This window comes from Centrocercus urophasianus, unplaced genomic scaffold, assembly GCF_019232065.1.
Source record: "Centrocercus urophasianus isolate 14NV4802_14NV808 unplaced genomic scaffold, USGS_Curo_1.0 seq_11, whole genome shotgun sequence".
Lineage (NCBI taxonomy): Eukaryota > Metazoa > Chordata > Aves > Galliformes > Phasianidae > Centrocercus > Centrocercus urophasianus.
Window position 1 is genome coordinate 12,476 of NW_024884253.1, and position 17,338 is coordinate 29,813.

Consider the following 17,338-nt stretch of genomic DNA (forward strand, 5'->3'; position numbering starts at 1 on the left):
ACTCTCCCTCTACGCTCCCGATGCGTTTGGAATGTACCACTATGCGAGCGAGGGGGGGGAAATCTCCTTTTTCACCCTTCCTTTTTCCACCTCTTCCTTCTCTCTTCTCCCACCCCGCGCTCTTTACGCGGATTCTTAAATCTATCGAACAAGGTGTGATTCTCTCTCACCGCTTTTCAACGTCGAAAAGTACGCGTTATTTTTTTTATCCCCCCCCACCCGCGCTGCCGCCTCGAGTGGTCCGCTCCGCTCCCACAATGCCCCGCGCGCGAAACGCTGCTCTCCTTTTGCCCCGCGGAGGCCGAGCGGGGCGGTGTGGGGCCTCAGCGCTGCCGGTGAGTGATCTCCGTTCGGCTTCCTCTTCATCGTTGAGGGCTCTCCCTGTGGTCCCTTCGTTCCTTGTCCCCTCAGACGGGTGGGAGGTGTGGGGTTAGGGGCTGGGACGGTCTCCCCGCTTGTTCTTTAGGGGCTGGAAGGCATAAGGAGTAACGCGTGCCCTCCCCAAATCTGTGAGGCCGCTTTTCTTCTTATGGAGGAGTGCCTTCAGGTCATTCACAACGTTATGTGCGCCAAACGTGAGGCTGTGTTATCTTTTAGGGCCCCTCTCCTTGTCCCAGGTTTAAGGAAAGGGGATTTCGGGCTCCCATCTCATTGGGGCTTCGGGGGAAAGAGAGATTGGGGGTGGGGAAGACACTTATACTCCCATGCACCCCCCAGAAAGAAGATAGGAAGGGGCTTTTGTCATTTATACCTTTGTATACCCCCCATAAAGAGAATAGGAAGGGGCTTTGGGTCAGTTATACCCCTTATCCCCCCAAAAAGGAGGTTAGGAGGAGGCTTTTGGTCACTTAAACCACTGTATCCCTCAAAAAAGGGGGATGGAAGGAGGCTTTAGGTCATTTATAACCCCATATCCCCCAAAATAGGGGGATGGAAGGGGGCTTTAGATCATTCATAACCCCGTATCCCTCCAAAAAGGGGGATAGGAGGGGAGTTTAGGTCATTTATACCCCATGTCCCCCCCAGAAACGGGGATAGGAGTGAAGTTTAGGTCATTTATGCCCTCCCATCCCCCCAAAAAGGGAACTGTGGGGGGGTTTAAATCACTTATATTCCTACATTCCCACCCCAAAAAAAGAGGATGCGGGGAGGCTCTGTGTCATTTATGATGTCCTTGGTTATCTCTGAGACCCCCATCACCTTTCCCAAAAGGATGTGGGGAAACCTCTGTTGCCTGTTGTTGTCTCCTATCTCAGGTTTAAGGAATGGGAGACTGTGGGGTCTCAGGTTGTAGGAAGATGGGTGTAAGAGCACCCATTTACCTGAGGCTTATCTTCCCGCTCCGTGCAGGGCTTTCTCCTTACCCATTCATGGTTTGGAGCTGGGAATCGTGCAGCATTGAATTCCTACATCATCCTCTCTCCATTAATGGGCAGTGCTTGGCATGGGTCGTGCTCTGCATTCAGCTCTGCTGTGTTTGGGCTCTGCCTGTGTGTCCCTTCACTCATTCCAGCACCTGGCATCAGCTCATCCTTGCTTTACCCTCTCCCTGTGCTGCTTTTCCCAACCCCTCTAATATTCTTAATGCCTGTATTGCTGCTTTTCCTTTTCTTTCTCTGATAGCTGACTCAGGAGGTACCGATTCCAGAGCTTTGTTTTTGGCAGCAAGACAGGGCTGAAGCTGCTGACATCCTCTCTTGGGGTTTGCAGAGCATTGCAGAGATAACTCAAGCTGCTGAGGCTGCTGCTGTGTGTCACTCCTTCTGCCCCACTAAAACCCATGGAAACTGGTTCTTTCACATCTAAATCACTGATGTTTTCGAATCAACTCTAATGATGTCTTGTATGGAGGAGAAAGTGCCTTTGCTTGGCTGTATGGCTGTAATTCTTTTTTCTCCTTTTTCAGGTGTGCCCTCTTTCTCTCTGACCTTGCAGGTATGCTTTTTTTTTCCTATTCTTCCTTGCTTGCTTTCAATTTGCTGTTCTGTGTGAAGGTGACCACTTCTGTCACTCCCTGCTGCTGATTTCCCGTGCTCTCCGTTGTGTTTTCATTGGTAGTCAGCAGTGTTGTGGCTGAGAGCAAAGAGTTTTAGGTGGTAGAGGTTGGGTGCCACTGTTGTTTCCCTGGATAAAGGTTGGTGTGGAGCTACTTGATGTAGCACAGTGACCTGATGGATGTGGTTCCTCTCCTGCTGCTTTGTGCTGCTCTTCTCATGCAGGACAGGGTCGATTCAGGGAATTAAACCAACAAAACATCAATACTAGACAGTTTCTTTTCCTTGGCCTGCGGAAATCGTGTTCATCTGTAGTCCTTGGTGTTTCTCCTACATCTCTTTGTCCCTGGGGAGCACAGAGGTGTCTTACAGCAAGCTGCTCTGTGTCCCTGTCCTCCTGCTGCCACCTGACACTTATTTTTAATGCCATCTCTGTTTGCCAGGGAGCTGAACTGTTTGTAATCTTACTCCCTTGCTTATGACTTGCAGAAAGCAGCTGTCACTCCCCTCCAGAAATCAGAGTTGGGTGAGATTTGTTGCTTGTGCTCGTTTAAAGAGACTTTTCAAGACTGTGGGAAACACTTTAACAGCTCGGTGTGGCTTAATTTCTGGGAGAGCTGTGTTCAGCCTGGCACAGTAGGTGAGATTTAAATGACATTTCAGCTCCAGTGCAGGAAATTCTGCAAGATCTAATGCAAATTGCAGCTGGGAAGCTGCTGTTAACATCTTTATAAGCTGACTCTGGGGAAGGAGATGGATATATTTATTTTACAGGCTCTCAAGTTAAGAGAAATGTAGTGTTTTCCTGGACAGAGGAGAAGGGAATGGATTCTGTCAACCACTGAACAGAATGGAATTAACTTTTTTTTGGCGGCAAGCCTAGGATACTGTGTGGTGTGCTTTGGTTTTATGGGCTTCTTAAAAAGTAGCTAGATTTCAGGGGATAATGCAGCCAAATAGCTGAAGTCCAAAGCTTACGTTGGATTTACAGAGCAGCAGTAACTTTAGGCATTGACCTGCAGCAATGGAAGCACTGCACGGATTTGTTCTGGCTTAAAATACCCAGGAATTGTGATGACAAATACCAGAACCAAGGCACTGAAGCAGCAGATAAAAATTAGAGGTTGTCTTATAGATATTTTTCTTGTAAGCTTATGGGACAGCTAAGCAATGGGCTGAGTTACTTGAGAGCATTCGATTGCTTGGCACTGATAAGTATTGAGAATATCATTAGCTTTGTAGAACACCTGGTAGGTTGTGCAGAACTGAAGAATAATGCGTGTTGGGAGAGCTGGAGGGGCTCTGATCTGGAATTAAAGGTCTGAAGCAGAGATCTGCACCAGCAGATGTGGTGGTTTGTGTAGTTAAAACCACTGTTCTGTAGTCAAAGCCTTTGTATTTACCTTTTTGCTGGAAGGACTGGTGAATGCAGAGCAGAAACGATGCTTTCCCTGTTCTTATTTGTCAACATCACTGTGGTTTTTGTCCTTTAATATTAAAGATAACAGAGTGGCTATCCTGGGAAGGGTGCATGGCTCTGGAGAGTTAATCAGCCATAAGTTTAATGATCTGTGCTGTGCAATTTGAAGGGGGGAGTTAATGAGCTGTTGGCCGTGTCCTTGCTGAATCTCTGAAACGTGGCCACGTCTCTTAAACTTTATATTTTTCCTTATTGCTGTCGCAGGAACTAAAACAGTAAGTACTCTGCAGCTGTCCTATGGTTTGGCACTTGTGGGAAATGGGGCACGAAGGCGCTGGTCTGTAGCTTTGCTGGTGGATTTCTAGACAGATTGTTGCACAACTTTCAGATTTCTCTTGGGAGTGTATGGCTTTAGACTATGGTAACACCTGCTTTGGGTTATTGAGGTGTTCCCAGTAAAGGATCTTGAAGGCTTTATTCACTTGTTTGTGTTTTTTTTTTGTTTTTCCCTGGGATGACTTGAATGAATGTGTAGCCAGACAGCATGACAGACAAATGCAGAACCCTGATGTTCTGTTTAGGAGTCCTTATTGATCTAAAACAATAGAAAAAAACCCAAACGTTTTGCCTTCATGCTTTAACTGCAAGTTCTGGCTAATTGGAGCTCATGTAAAGATTGTTTTAAGGGAGATTTAAGTAGAACACTGCAGTGCTTTGCTGTTTTAAACAGCTTATTTTTTCCCCTAGTAAATCATGTTGGGGAAGAAAACAGCTTTGCTTCAGTAGATTTTTTTTGGATAAGCTTAATTCACAATCTCCAGCTCTCGGTTGCTTTTCATTGCTGGTCCCTGGGGGGTTTTGAACCAAAGTTGTGCTATCAGCTCCCTCTCCTGGCTTTTCAGGAGCAGAACACAAATGAGTGTAAGCAATGACCTCTAAGGATACTTGAGAATTAGAGCATCCTTCTTTTTTTTTTAAGCATATCTTCCCAGATCAGTGCCTGCTTGATCATACCTGATGGATAATTAAGGGCTAAGCTACTATCATGGAAAAATGAAGGCAGTTTGGCCTCGTTGAGGTACAATTTGTAATTAAAAGGAATTTAATTAAAGGCTTAGGCTCTTTAAGGTGAATAATAATGGTTTTTGGCACTTGTAGAAATTAAAAGTACTAAAATCTAATGCATGCCCTTGCTTGATTGAGTCTTGCTGCAACTACATTGTTGTGCTTATCTTTTAATGCTGCCACTCTTTGGAAGATGAGGACCAGGAAGCCTCTCTGCCCCATAGAAAAGGTGTGGGTAGACAAGCACAAATACGATGAAGCGGAGAGACTGCATTATGAAAGAGAAGCCATGTTGGCCACCGTGGTCCCAGAGGAGTGCGTGGAGCTGGAGGCTGTCAATGGGGTCTGCAATGATGATTCCATTGAAGGTGAACTCAAGGGAGACCTGAAGAAAGGCAAAAATGGCAAGAAACAAAGGAAGAGGAAACGTTCCCCCAAACCCAAAAACATGGTCTCCCAGGTAGACTCTGTTTTGAGTGGTTTATTAGCTGACAGTGTGTGGTTTGACAAACCTTTGTATGATCATGCTGAGAGCTTGTATAGGCAAAGATTAGTGGATTGTCAATACCAGGAGGCAGCAGAGACTGAGCTGCCTGAATCAGAAGCTGTCCAAGATGCTCCCGAGCCATGGATGCTTCCAGCAGCCCTGTCCTGCTCCCACGGCAACCTGAGCGCGTGCCACCATGTCGTTCAGGGCATCTGGGTCAACAAGTTTGACTTTGACAAGGCTGAGAAGGCGTTCCTTGAAAGGTCTCAGTTCTTTGTTCCTCCAAACATCCTCGCCATCCCCTCTGTGTGCTCAGATGGTGGGAAGGTCGGTCTGGGGACGCCGGATGAAGGCTATGTGACAGCGCTGCCTACGCCTGCTACGCCCAGCTTAGCTCCTGATGTTGTTAATTCTGCTCCCCTCGTTAGCAGCTCGCCTCGCTCCGCAGAGCCCACAGTCAACGGTAAACCTCAGGCTTCCAGCTTGCAAGCTCTCGTGTCAGAGGTGTGGTTGGAGAAACCTCTCTACGACGGCGCTGAGAAAAGCTTCTACGAGAACATGTTTGATCATCACTCTCCAGGCTCCCCCCGAGCCGCAGAGAACCAGCAGGAGGTTGGGAAGCAAGCAGGTGCTGAACACATGGAGCTCATCAGCAGCTCTCAGCAGCCTCCACCCACCTCCTTTTTCCTGCATGAGGACAGTGAGCGTGTGTGGCTCCAAAAGATGACGTACGACAGCGCCGAGTCGCGCTACTACGCGGCTGAAGCTCTGAAAATGTCAGGAGCAAAAGAGAGCACGGGGATGCCACAACCCACAGTGGTGAAATCCCAGCCAGATGCTGAGGCTCCGAGTATACCTGCACCAGAAAAGAAGTAGGAGAAGTTTATTCTGGGGGTAACACACGTGCAAAGTTGAGTCAGGATTGAGCTGGAGGAGTTTGCGTGTGTAGAAGATGAGCATCCTTTGGTGTCCCCGGGACTGAGTGTGTGTTGTGCTGTAGGGAGAGGCTGCTCTTGGGTTGTTTGTGGGATGGGGAGTAGGGAAACCCCTTCAGAGAGGGGAATAAGTTGCTTTAGTGATGTGTTAAACCATTTGGTTTGCAAGCTAGCTGGATTCCGGCTTATGTGGTGCCCAGGTGTGGTTGGTCAGGAAGAGCTTCTCATTATAGATGAACTCTGTTGTGAATTGTAGATAAGCATTTTCTGTCCTTGAATTGATTTATAAAAGCGTTCATTTTTAAGTCTTGGATAAGATGCAGTACAATGCTGTGCTCTGTTAAATCTGTGCTTTTCCATGTGACTGCCTGAACCCCAAAATTTGCTGTAATGACATAGGGCTTGGCTGAAGTCTGCTGCTTTAACATCATTTGGCAGTGCTAAGGTAGAGACTGATGCATCTGGGGGGAGGGGGGAAAAGGAGATTCCAGAGCTAGTATTTGTTGGAAAAGTTGTCAGATGAAGATTACATCAGCTGGTATGGATTGGTGTTTATAGACAAGCTTCAGAGTGTGTCTGTTCTGTATGGGACAGTTTTAGTTGGCCAGAACTAGTTAGTTCACATCCTGAGCAAGTGGGAATGGTTTCAATGCAGGTTAACCCATACTGGTGTCTTTGGAATGGGTGGGTGAGGAGGATGAATGTTTTCCAAAACGCTGTTGGCTTCATTGGAAATGTTTGTTGGAAAGCTGATGAGGAAGGGGATGTGTTGGGTTGGGGCATGCATTGGGTTAGGGGGTGATTTGCTTTCTCAGTACTGAGTGGGTAGAACCTGGTCGTGGTGTGATTTTTGTTGTGATGCTTTGTCCTTGCAGCAGCTGGGTTTCTGCATGCAGTGAAGTGGCCGGATGAGGCGTATGCTAAGGCAGCCATCAGTTCAGAGCTTTGTTAAAGGAAAACTGCAATTTGTTGAAATTCGTGACCTGTAAGATCAGGAGATGCCTGACAGAGTTGTGGCTTGATTCTGCTGTCTCTGCTTTCAGCTTTAAGAGTATTACTCTCTATCTGTCTCATGCAAAGGGCATCTTAGTGGTGGATTTCATTGTGTTGAACATGATCTAGAAAATCCTCCTTGGGAGGCTCTTTGCTGGAAGGTGGTACAGATCAGCTGATTTATTGTGCCCTCCCCGTGCCCTTGGGTGGCTGATTAGCCTACCCTGCTTTCCTAATAGGATCCTGTTTACTTAAGGCTTCCCACCAGAGGGGGATCTGCTCAGCAGAAAGCTACATTCACAGCCCTATGGGGTAGACAGCACTGCTCTCGCAACCCCATTGCAAGATTCTCACCTGAAACGCTTCTAGAAACTCACTTGTTGTTTTTTTTTTCCCTCTCCTCCCTCTGCAGAAAAATGGCAGTTGACTTCCTTTTGGATGAGAAGATCTGGTTTGAGAAGTTTAAGTATGATGATGCTGAGAGAAGGTACTACGAGCAGCAGGTGAACGGGCCGGCCGGCAGCTCTTCACACCAGCAGGTAATGTGCTCTCAGATGTGCTGGAGCCTTAATGCAGAAGGACACTGTGTCCACCTGCATGTGTTCTGCATTGTTTCCACTCACTGTTGCTTTTTTTCCAAGTGTGAGAGGCTCGCTAAGCCCACCCCACCTTGTCTTTGTCTGTTGTTTGTGCACCAGAACTTGTCCAGCACAGGCAGTGTGCTGGGAGATGAGGTGCCCTTGTGAAGGTGCTGTTTTGCTGTGGTTTTGGAGCTACTAAGCTTGTCTTGGAAAGGCTTATATTGGATATATATGATGCTTGATGTTTAAAGAAAGGTTGGATTAAATGATCTCAGAGGTCTTTGCCAACCTTTATGATTCTGTGAAGGTGCCATGTCTCCAAATTAACCACGGAATGCATTCCTCTCTTTGTACCCCTTGCAATACTGCATCCTGTGACGCAGGAAAACTGCATCACAGCGCTGAGGTGGGGGGAGCAGGTGGAATGGGAGCGTGGTGCTGCTGCAGCACACACCTGAACGAAAACAGTTCACACAATTCTTAGTCCCAAACTATTGCCTTTTAAGGCACAGAGCTACTATAACCTCTTCTTGCAATGTGAAAAAGCTGACAACTGCTTATGCACTTAGTTGGTGATGTGGAAAGCTGCTTAGTGATTCACGTGGCTGTCCTGCAGGGGTTCTAGGGGAAGCTTCTTGCTTCAGTAGTAATTTGTAGGCATGCTCTCTCTGTTCCTGCTGCCTGTGCTAGGATAGTGGTGGCACGGCATTGGGGATACTTGCCCAAAAATTAAAGAGGTCTTTGGGTGGAGCAGAAAGGGGGAGGAGAACAGTTTATTTTGTGCCATGTAAGGAGGTTTTGGCTCCGAGAGATGATGTGAAGGCTCTGAATGGAGATGGTGTAGTGTTCTTGCATCCACTTCTGTGCTAAGGATAAAGATCAGTGGTCGTTTAAACCTGTCTGCAGCCTCCTAGTGGATACCCACCTGAATTCAGGCTGGTGCATGTCTGAGCTGTATAACAGAGGCTTGTGGGCAGTTTCATGTCACAGATCTTGCTCGTAGGGTTACAGTCTAGAAGAGATGAGGAGTCAGTGGATCATGGAAAATGATCCATTCCCCTCATAGGAGGGGAAATCTTCCCCATCAAGTCAGCAGGAAGATAAGGGGAACAAGCTACTGTATGTGGCTGTACCCTGGGATTTACCTTGCTGGGTACAAGGCTTTAGTTGGAGTTGCCATTGCATTCAGGCAAGAAGTGACAGGTAATATTGAAGAAGAAAAAGGGCTGCCTAATGGTAGATCTCTTAGGAGCAGAGAGGTGACAGCCCTCTGCCTGCAAACTGTGCAGGGTAAGAACAGAAATTGGAAAGCCCTTCACTGGGTGATCTCTGAACACGTGGTCTGTTGTGACCAGTGTCTGATGCGTGCTGCTTGATGAAGAACCAATCCTTGCAGCTAATTCAGTAACGCATTCTGAATCGTTAGAAGGAACCCTCCCCGTATACTTACCTTTTTTTTTTTTGTTGTTGTTGTTCTTAAACCTCCCTGACCAATTTCCCATGTTTCCTATTTTCTTTTTAAAAGAAAATCTTGGTTCTTTCTGCACTGTTTGCAGGAGAACGGAGCCAGCACGATCCTCCGCGACATTGCCAGAGCCAGGGAGAATATCCAGAAATCGCTGGCCGGAGTGAGTACCCGAGCTCTCACCAGCTGGCTACCTGCAACCATTATTTTTTTAGCTGTGGTGCAGAACTCTGCTGTGAACACTTCATAGATGGTGTGGCTTCTTAGTTTTAAGTCAGAGGAGACGCGTAAGGTGTGCAGCGCTGTGTATCACCAGCATGGCACAATCTTACCAGGAGCACCGTTGCTACCAGCCTTTAAGTGACCTTAACTAACTGCATTTGGGATTGAACAAAAAATTATTCAGCTGCATTTCTTTACTTTTTCTCCTGATGGGTTTTTTCGAGTTTGCTCCCACAACACTTAACAATTCACTGCTAAAACAGCCTTGCTGGGCAGCAAAGCACTGAGCTGCCAGCAGGATCGGTCCCTCGGGGTACACTGAGCTGCCACCTTCTCTTTCCTGTTTTGCTTTCAGTTTAGGGTATGTGCAAAAAAATGGTGTCTTCTATCTGCTGCATCTTGGGAATTCAAGCTGGACCATCCCATAAACGTTCAGAATAATGATTTCTGGAGGTTTTTTTTTTTTGTGCTGATAGGACGCAATAGGCAGCACTGTTGTAATCAGTGCTTTCAGCAAGAAGCTGGTAGTTTAAATTGAAAAGTGACTTAGTTTTATGGGCGAAGAGAAGAAGTCAGGAAAGGTAGAATATGATTTCTGGCCTCTGCATACTTGAGCATGTCTTCCATCTGAGGATATCCATCCTTTATCTGTATTGGTTTGGCCTCATAATTCCTTCTTGGCAGTTATTTCTACATCTAAGAGGGGATTGAGTACTTTCCCAGGGGAATGTTTTGTGTTCCTCCTTAACACAAGCAGTAAGAAGCTGTGTATTTGGGGTGAATACAAAAGAGTTAGGCTAATTGCTTTTCCCATGGTGATCCTACTGTTCCTGTGGAAGCTGACATTACAAAAGCAGCTTCTGCAACTGCTTGTGTGAGTGATCCAAGTGCTACGTGGAAACTTGGATGCAGGAGCAGTGGGGTGTATTGATAGCAAGGCTGCTGAGAAAGGGTGAGCTTTGCTGTGGTTGGATTTGATGGTTCTGAGCCCAGCATTGGAATCACTGGGAAGTTGGGAGGTCTTATGAAAGAGGAAGGAAGTGCTTAGAAGCATTTTAATGCTAATTTCTGACTTGAGCATCAGTATTTCAACTAACAGCTCAGGGAAGCAGGGAAAATAATACTCAGGGCGGTCGGTAGAAATTATCAGCCCCTGTCTAAGCCTTTTAGCTTGGACTTCAGTGAGGCAAATAGGTGGGGGAGTGAACCCCCATTCCATCTCCACCAAGGCTGGAAAGCTTGTTGCAAATAAAGCGTTTTAAGACCTTCTCAAATCCAGCAAGATCTAACATCAATTTCCTCCAAAACCTGCAGCCTGCAGGAGCCAGAGCCTGGATGTGGTGAGTGGAGCCAGGAAACCTAAATAGAAATCAAATGGCAGTGCTGCTGGGTTTGCCCTGCAGGTGTGTTCTCATCTCACAGAATGGACTGTGGTTTGCCAGAGACTGGGCACAGCCTGAGGAGCTTCTTGTCCTGGCCTTTGCCTCCTGCTTAGTGAGAAGTGTGTCAGCTTGGGTTAGCCAAGTCCTGTCATAGGGAAGGCTAGGAGAACTGGCAAAGCACCAGACCAAAGCCAGAACAGTGCTGTGAATACAAAGTACTTTGAACACCAACAGGAGTTCAGTGTTGAATATCAAAAACTGTTCTTTGTTTCCTGCAAAGAAAACTTTGAGGATTTAAGGCCAGGCTTGAGCCACAGCATCTCAAAATTGGAATCTGGGTTGTTGCAAAATGCAGGCTTGAATTTTCCAGGCTTGAAGGAAAAGCACTGTTCTACATACGCGCATTAGGGAAAGCACTCTGTGCCCCAATCTGCTCCCAGAGTGTGCAGTGTCTTGGGAAAGCCAAGCACATGGCCAGTGGTCTCCTCCTTGATCTCATTTTACAGATTGTCTCTTATTTTGATCATCCCACAGAGCTTCTTTCTTAGGTTTTTCAACCCATGGCCATACCCTGGCCCTGGGACATACAGCAGTAAGCCACAGTTGAGTCTTCTGCTTCCACGTGTTGGGTTAGAAGGACTGAGCATTTGAGAAATGAGCCAGGACCATCAGCTTTTGTTTCTGAAGGGTTATTTTTTTAATCCTGGACAGGGCATCCCATAGAGCAAGCCTGAAATTCAGTTCTGCAGTGTGTGATGGAGCGCTGTGGAAGGGTTTGGGTGCTGCTTTTGTACCTCCTGAAGGAAAGCACAGAACTCTGATGCCAGAAACATTTGTTTGCACATACCTTTCACCCTGCATTGCATGGTCATCCCTGCTTTCAGCAATCACTCCAACTGACATCTGCTACATCACTAATGCTTCCCCAGGCCATGTTTTCAACATGTGCTGCAGCTGGTGGTGGTGAGATCTTACAGATGGGGTCAGGAGGCATGGAAAGGAATGACTTGTCCAGCATCATCAGCAAGTCCAGCAGTGCTGGTGGCTGAGCTCCTGTTTCCTAAACCTTCCCATGGGGCTTTCATGAATGGGTGCTGGATTCTGAAGTTCTTTCTGCTGTGCCCTGTTTTGTTCTGTTATAAACCCCCCCTGTATTTGTGCAGCTCCTGGGTTTGTTTCAAAGCTTTGCACACACCTCTTGATATTGCATAAGTTCTCTGAGGTCACGTTCAGAAACCAACTAAGATTCATCCTGCTGGCCTAATGCAGGTGAAAGCATCTTCTAGTTACCAAACATGATTATGTTTGGTTTTTTTTCAGTTTGGTATATGGCCAAACCTGTATTTCCCAAGCTCGGGCAGGCTGACCTGGAGAGAGGTGCATGCACCTCTGCATGCAAGGAATAGGTTTGGTTTTTGTATGAAGCACTGAGTGCTTTGGAAACAAACTGGAGGGCCTACGTGTTATCCTGTCTGAAACACAGTTGGTAAAAGCTGCATGCTGTGCTTTGCAACTGGTTTACACATGAAGGGAAAAAGCTGATACCTCCAAATCCTTCTTGGAGGAAAGTGCCAGCTTTTCCATCTGTGTCTGTTAGCAGAGAAAGAGCTCTGAGCTGTTAAAGTCCAGACATAAATTTGTCTTTCAGCTGATAATGAAGAAGTGTAACCTCTGCCAGCTTTTCTTCTTCATTACTGCTCTTGTCTCTGGTTCTTAAAATTCGTTTTAGAGTCCTTGATATCCTCAACTCAGGGGGCAGCCCACAGATTCCTGTGGGACCATTTTCATAGCTTATTGAAGTAGGACATGACCACCTTCCAGAATTGGGATCTTGGCTCAGTGTTGTCACACGGTCTGGTTTCAAAGCCCTCTTACTGCAAGCCACAGCTCCATCCTTTCTTGGTAAGCACAGAGCCCACTCAAATGCTGCAGTGTTTGTCTCAGAAACGTCATGAGAGCTTCAAACTGCCAAAAGCTGCATTGCTGTGCTGAATCAACAGGCTGCTGTCAGGGGGGTGAAGGTTCTGCTGCAGCTCTCCTTGCAGGTGGCAGCTCCTGTATGTGTGATGATCATGAGTAAAAGTGCTTTTTTGGGGTGGGGATGGGTGTGACTCCTGCCAGATTTCAGCCTTCTCATTGAGTTAACTTAGACCTTGGCCCTTGCATTAAGTTGCACTGTGGACGATGCATTTAAAACAGGAAGAGGTCAGATAATGAGCCCATTTGCAATTCAATGTTTGCCTTTGGTGCATAAATCTATGGTTCATCTGATATGGTGAGCCCACTGTGGCTAGCAGTGCAAGGGTGGAAACCAACACCATTGAGTTGTTGGGTGTGGAATGGTGTTGTGTTGCCTTTCTCCTCTCTAAGATAAGGTCATCAGTGGTAATTGGAGACCTGCTAGGAGCCTTGTAGCTTTGTGTTTCTGCCTGTAGGGTCTCACACCGCGCATGGGCAGAGTTAGCGGAGGCCACGGCGTGTGCTGCAGTATTGCATGCATCCCTGACCTCACAGGTGGGGAAGTGACAAAGGCTGTGCTCTTCACTCTGCCCCTCTGCTGTGTGACTTCCTGCAGGCACTGAGATGCGTAGCACAAAGAGCAGAGCTCCCAGGCGGCTGTTTTAATGCAGGCTTTGTTTGGTGTGGAGTTGGTTTGATGCTGACTCGTCGTTTGACCACTTTGCCAGCATGTGGATCTGCTTCCTGCACTCCTCCAGCATGAGTGAAATGCTTTTCCGTTTTCTTTGTTGAACCAAACATCCCCCAAACTTTTTGCCCTTTCCAGCAGAAGACAGGTCCACGTAGTAAAGAAGCTCCTGCCCGTCAAAAGAGGCAGTCAGGCCGCTCAACTGTAAGTCCTCTCAGCGTGAATGGAGCTGGTTGTGTGATGCAGGAAGAGGCTGCAGTGCAGACATTTCAACGAGGAGCATTTCTCTTTTGGCATACTGTTGTAGCTCACCCAACAGGGTCTTAGTAGCACAGCATTTAGGAGCTGCAGATCTGCAATTCCATCCCTGAGCCTTTATTGCCTTCAAAGATGGATTTCGTGGTGGTTTTGACCTCTGGTCTCTGCCCCTTTGGGGTGTGTGGGGAAAGGTCTCTGAGCAGGAATGTCAGAGCATCTCCCACTGCTCTGTATGTCCCATAAAAGAGCCCTGCTCTCCCAGGGCTCAGCATCTCCCACACCTGCTTTCCATTTCCTTGTTTTCCTCTCTCTTAAATCTTAAGTGACTGCTTGTCAGCCATGACTGAAAACAGCATTATTATATGCAGAGTGCACTTGGAAGAATATAAACTTTCACTGTTGTATTTAGTTATAGAAGGCACTTCAAGCATGAATGACTGTATTTTCTTTTTCTTTGAGATGATCTTAAGTTACAGATAAGCCCTTTTTGCTTTTAAACTGAATGCTTTTGAAGCTGAATCGGCGTAGTTGCTCCCTCAGGGTGTGCTCAAGTAAAGTTTAAGTTGCTTTGAGAGGAACTGAGGGCCGGACTGGGGAAGGTGGGAGCGTAGAAATGCTGAGATCTCTTTGCAGCCTTTCACAGGGGCTTTGCTGTGTGATGTTAACAGGTCATTTCTGTGCTCTGTGCCTCAGCTCAGCTGTAAGAGGAGGCAGCTGCCCCAGAGAAGGGACTTAGTGTGATAACTTCCATCGTGTTCTGTGTTGTTTAGTGATGGTCTGAGACTGCAAGGAATGACTTCATCCTTTGCTCATCGCTGCCAGATGAAACTTGTTGATGTTTCATGCTTCATTATGTAGAGCCAGCTTATTTTCTTTGAAGCTTTCGTGTCCATGTTTTTAGCATAGTTCTTAATTTATTTTTTTTTCCCCAAATGTTTGACTCTGCTTTGTTTTCACTGAACTACTGAGCTTGGGAGTAGGTGAACAGATTTGTTTCATTTCCATTTTCCTTGTTGCAGAGTGCAAGCACGAGTTCTGGTGACCAAAATGAACTTCTTTCCAGAATCTCTCACCTGGAGGTAGAAAATCAAAACCTTCACAATGGTAAGTAGAACTTTCTATCATACAAGCAGTCTGGTCGGGGTAGCTTGACTTAACTTTAGAGCTGATGCACAGTCTTCAAGCTGTTTTTTCCCCACACCACCCTCTTCTTGCAGTTGTTGCAGATCTCCAGAAGGCCATTTTCAAGCTGGAAAGTCGCCTAAATGCTCTGGAAAAATCTACCTCCCATCAACCCTCACCTGTTCCACCAACCCAGGTGAGTCCCAGCAAAGTGCTGCTTTATTGTCACAAAGTGCCAGGTTGCTTCTGAGGTTTGTCTGGGTGCTGGGAATGGAGATATAGTCAGGATGAGATTGGTACAGCTTTTCCATCAGTTTTGGCAACTGCCTTATCTTTCCCAAACCAGTTTATGCTGAAGGAAATATACCTGAAGGCAAAGAAGGAAGCTCATGCTTAAGGAAGGTGTTCAGTTGCTAGTGCCTTAAATTAGGAGCTGTACTGCTTCTCTTGTTGAGGGAGAAAATAAATTGCAGTAAATCTTTTGGTAGGAATTTGCTTGTAAATCTGTAGACCTGCAGCATCCTGGGGAAAGGGTGTGTTTCCCACCTGAGTGGAAGATGACAAGCTGTTCACCTCCAGGGGTCTTCAGGGCAATGCATGGTCTCTAGGTAAATTATGGCATTGGAGCATCCAGCAAGGCTGTTCTGTAAGGCCAGGTTCTCAGCTGCTCTCCTCCTCGTGTTCTGGATATTCTGAACCTCTGAGCCCTTAGGAAAAGGATCAGCTCTGGACTGTTTTTACTCTGTGAATTGTAACATGGCTATGATAGGCAAATTCAAAGGTCTTCCTGGTCCAGTGTCCTATGTGTCCTATGTTCATGGCTGGTGGCTAATTCTTCACACCCTGTGGGCTGTGCTTTACTGTCTGTAGCAATGTGAACTCTTCTCCCCATTTTCCTTACTTGACTGCACGTCGCCCTCATGAAGAAAGTGGAGCCATTCGGTGTTCCCTCCAAGAAAGTAGAGCTGCCATCTGCTTCACCTGCAAAGAAAGCTGAGCCAGCTGCTGCAGAGGAAGATGATGATGATGACGACATCAACCTTTTTGGCAGCGATGACGAAGAGGAAGATCAAGAGGCTGCCAAAGTGCGGGAGGAGAGACTGCGTCAGTATGCAGAAAAGAAGGCCAAGAAACCAGGTCTGATTGCCAAATCTTCCATCCTTCTGGACGTGAAGCCGGTGAGTAGGTGAAGTGGGAGAGCTCCTGAGTGAAGCTGCAAATCATCTCATTTGTGCATCTGAGTTGAAGGTTTGACCTGTTTGGAAACATGCAAGGGTTCAGAGTGAGGTGGGAGATTGCAGGTGGGATATTGCAGCCTTTGTGTTGTTCCAAAGCAGATGTGTTGATGTAAGAAGAATTCCCCCTCATATCTGAAGGGTGTGCAGGAAAAATCCATTAGCAGTGGGATTGCACGTGGTGATCTCAGGAAGTCTCCTCCAACTCCTATGTTTCTGTCACTTTTTTTCTGTCATTCTCATGTGACCTCAAGGAAAACATTTAATACCTTCTCTCTTGCCCTTGCAGTGGGATGATGAGACTGACATGGCGAAGATGGAGGAGTGTGTGCGGTCTGTCCAAATGGATGGGCTCGTGTGGGGAGCATCTAAACTGGTCCCAGTAGGTTATGGCATTAAGAAACTCCAAATCCAGTGTGTAGTAGAGGATGATAAAGTCGGGACAGACATCCTGGAGGAGGAGATCACCAAGTTTGAGGACTATGTAAGTATTTTTCTTGAGCCATTTTGCAGTCTTTCTGCTCCTCATCCAGCCCATTTGGAGCAACTCCTGCTTTTATGCTCAACCTGGGCAGCTCTGGTGTGGCATTGCATGAGTTTTAACCCTGGTGGTTAATGCTGGAGGTGCCTCCATCCCCATTCTGTCTCCACTGCCATGGAAATGGGAGGGTAAAAGGGCTGACCTGAAGGAGCTACCCAAAGATTGATGCAATAGCTAACACCAGTGTCCTGTTATGTCCCCTGAGGGCGGCTGGGGAGCTGGCCTCAGACCTGTGCAATGCTCAGTCTGTTTTGAGCAGAACTAGTGCATGCTGTGAAGAATTCCCCCCGTGTGAATCCTTCCTTTCTGAAAACACCTCAGTGACTTCTCGTTGCTGCTTTTGTTGTGTTGCAGGTGCAAAGTGTTGACATTGCTGCTTTCAACAAGATCTAGAAGCAAACCTATTCTCTGTGATACTGTAACTAATAAAAAGATCAAGGAGTGCAGATTGGATGATGGTTTTCTCTGTTAAGTGTGACTTCCCCAGAGTGATACGTTGTAAGATGTCAGGGTATTTCCCCTGTTTTGTTCTCTTGATAAAAGGGAAGACCTCGACAAGAGGATACCTGTGTTTCCAGGTTGCTGCTTGTGATACCCTTAGCAGGTCACTTCTGCAGGTCCTTTGGTTTGTGAGGAACCAGGCCTGTGCTTAGTCTGGCCTATGGCAAGGAGAGGACACTTCATGGGGTGTCACAGTGCCAGAGTCCAAGGTCCAGCTGCCAACACCCAGCAAGTGGGAAGCACTGCGTGGCTGCACTGTGAGTACAGATGGAGCTGCAGCAGTGACAGCTCCACCCAGCTAGGAAAACTGGCACTGCAGTGCTCTGTGCCTGCCCTGTGATGTGACATTATCTCTTACATCCTGCTGTCCCTAGTCATCCATGTGTTGCCATCCACTGTCTCCTACATCCTTCTGTGCCCTCTGTGCCCATGTGCTGTGTCTGCTGCTATGCCCTGTGTCCCCACTGCCTTGTGTTACCTCCTTCAGTAG

The 17,338-nt window shown here is 47.0% G+C and overlaps 1 protein-coding gene across 6 annotated transcripts; it reads left to right on the forward strand.

Moving 5' to 3' along the window:
* The first annotated feature begins 273 nt into the window (after nucleotides 1-273).
* On the forward strand, nucleotides 274-16,793 carry EEF1D (eukaryotic translation elongation factor 1 delta). 6 transcript variants are annotated; one of them, XM_042809075.1, is made up of 10 exons: nucleotides 281-335; nucleotides 1,907-1,935; nucleotides 7,307-7,433; nucleotides 9,032-9,103; nucleotides 13,330-13,395; nucleotides 14,469-14,553; nucleotides 14,667-14,767; nucleotides 15,498-15,749; nucleotides 16,096-16,290; nucleotides 16,702-16,793. In XM_042809075.1, the coding sequence occupies exons 3-10, from the start codon at nucleotides 7,311-7,313 to the stop codon at nucleotides 16,738-16,740; spliced, it is 933 nt and encodes a 310-aa protein (XP_042665009.1). In that variant the 5' UTR covers nucleotides 281-335; nucleotides 1,907-1,935; nucleotides 7,307-7,310; the 3' UTR covers nucleotides 16,741-16,793. The 6 variants fall into 6 exon arrangements, with proteins under 6 accessions (XP_042665008.1, XP_042665010.1, XP_042665011.1 ...); XM_042809074.1 differs by lacking the exon at nucleotides 1,907-1,935 and having other exon boundaries at nucleotides 274-335; XM_042809076.1 differs by lacking the exon at nucleotides 1,907-1,935 and having other exon boundaries at nucleotides 274-335; nucleotides 13,333-13,395.
* Nucleotides 16,794-17,338: the final 545 nt, after the last annotated feature.